The sequence below is a fragment of the Chiloscyllium plagiosum genome, chromosome 18 (genome assembly GCF_004010195.1).
Source record: "Chiloscyllium plagiosum isolate BGI_BamShark_2017 chromosome 18, ASM401019v2, whole genome shotgun sequence".
Classification (NCBI taxonomy): Eukaryota; Metazoa; Chordata; class Chondrichthyes; order Orectolobiformes; family Hemiscylliidae; genus Chiloscyllium; species Chiloscyllium plagiosum.
The window spans coordinates 2242417-2244127 of NC_057727.1; the positions used below are offsets into that span (position 1 = coordinate 2242417).

A 1711-nucleotide genomic window follows, 5' to 3' on the forward strand; every position below is an offset into this window, starting at 1 on the left:
CTCTCCCCCCTTCTCTGTCTCTCTTCTCCCCTTCACTCTGTCCCTTCACGCTCTCTCCTCCCCTTCACTCTGTTGCCCATCACTCTCTCTCCCCTTCTCTCTCTCTCTCTCCTCCCCTTCACTCTCTCTCCCTTCACTCTCTCTCTCCCCTTCTCTCTCCCCCCCCCCCTCCCCCCGCAGGTATGGATTGATGCAGGGACACAGATCTTCTTCTCTTATGCGATCTGTTTGGGAGCGATGACGTCACTGGGAAGCTATAACAAGTACAAGTATAACTGTTACCGGTACGTGGTGCCTCCAGGGAGTTGGGGGGGGACATTCTGGGTGGGAGGGGGGGGCGTGGGGGATACTGACGGGGAATCGAGTGGAAAAAAAAGTCAAGCTGTGTGTGTTGAGTGGGCTCGTGTTGGGCACCGTATTAACCCCATGCATCAATTGTGACGTGTGTAAATAGGGACTGTATGCTCCTCGGATGTCTGAACAGCGGTACCAGTTTTGTTTCGGGCTTTGCGATATTTTCCATCCTTGGCTTCATGGCTCAAGAACAAGGGGTGGACATAGCGGATGTGGCTGAGTCAGGTATGAGCAGCACCTGGTGCATTCTGCACAACGTAGAGGTTTGACCAGTTTGTAATCGGTGTTTATTTTTGTAGCGTGCATAATGCTGGCCTTGCAGTTTCCGAGTTAATCCGACCGCGCTGAGTCTGTCTGATCTGGGGTTCCTCCCCAGACTTCCAGACCAACTAATGATGGGGATCATTGCCCCCTTCTGAGCATGTACCTGATGCACTGTGTGCCCGCTCCCTGACAGAGAACCACCTCTCTGGTGACCAGGGTGCTGGATACAATGCCAATGTTCATTAACAGCTCGCCAACTAACCAACAGTTAGTATCTCCTGCCCTCTCCTCCATCAATACTTGCTGGCAACTTCTTTGAAAGCTGAGTCACCCGTCGATTGGTTCGGACCCAGCAGTGTGGATGTTGCTGTGACTTCTGGAGGGTTCCTGGACTGAGGAGGGTTCAGGGAGTTTTTGTAGGGGGCTCCTCCATTCTCCCTGCACTCTTGGGTTGGGGAGAAACGGGAGGGGGCCATTCACTTTCACCACCGTATCTCGATCTCCCCATTTCCCGACACTGTCCACTCATTTCTGCTGGACAGGCTCAAGTCTGCTTGGTGATGTCACTGTTGCCGAATAGTCCGGCTGCCTCGCTTCACGTCTAGGAACCTCCAGGTGTAGCTGCTACCAAGGTGGAGTCAATCCTTTCAGTGCAGTCATTGGCCCTTGCAACAGCCTTGCACCCAATGGTTGTTTTCTGTGAATATTTAACAACTTATTTTCATCCATGTAATTCCATGCATGTGGTATTTGTCTAATTTAAATTAGATTTTAATTTTTAAAAAGCTGTCCAGCCAATCACGCAGTGGGCTAGCAGGAGCTAACTCTCCTGCAGGAGACCGGCCCCGGGGATGGGACACGGGAACCTTGGGCTGATCTCTCTGAGCGTTCAATGGACAAGGAAGATCACATCAAACAGCCCCAGAAAAGGGGCGTCCCACTGTGCAGAGGCACCTTCACAAACTCCACATGGAGACTCATTGTAATCACTGGACCCCAGTCACAGTCAGAGATACAGTGTAGAGGGAGCTTTACTCTGTATCCAACCCCGTGCTGTCCCTGTCCTGGGAGTGTTTGATGGGGGACAGTGTAG

At 52.1% G+C, this 1711-nt stretch overlaps 1 protein-coding gene across 1 annotated transcript in view; it reads left to right on the forward strand.

Annotated features, from left to right (window-relative positions):
• The first annotated feature begins 181 nt into the window (after nt 1-181).
• Nucleotides 182-1711, forward strand: part of LOC122558788 (sodium- and chloride-dependent taurine transporter-like) — a 40879-nt gene continuing 39349 nt past the window's right edge. Inside the window, exons 1-2 of the mRNA XM_043707564.1 lie at nt 182-284; nt 455-579. Of these exons, the coding sequence (XP_043563499.1) occupies nt 565-579 (15 nt within the window). The 5' untranslated portion in view covers nt 182-284; nt 455-564. The remainder of the gene's footprint in view (nt 285-454; nt 580-1711) is intronic.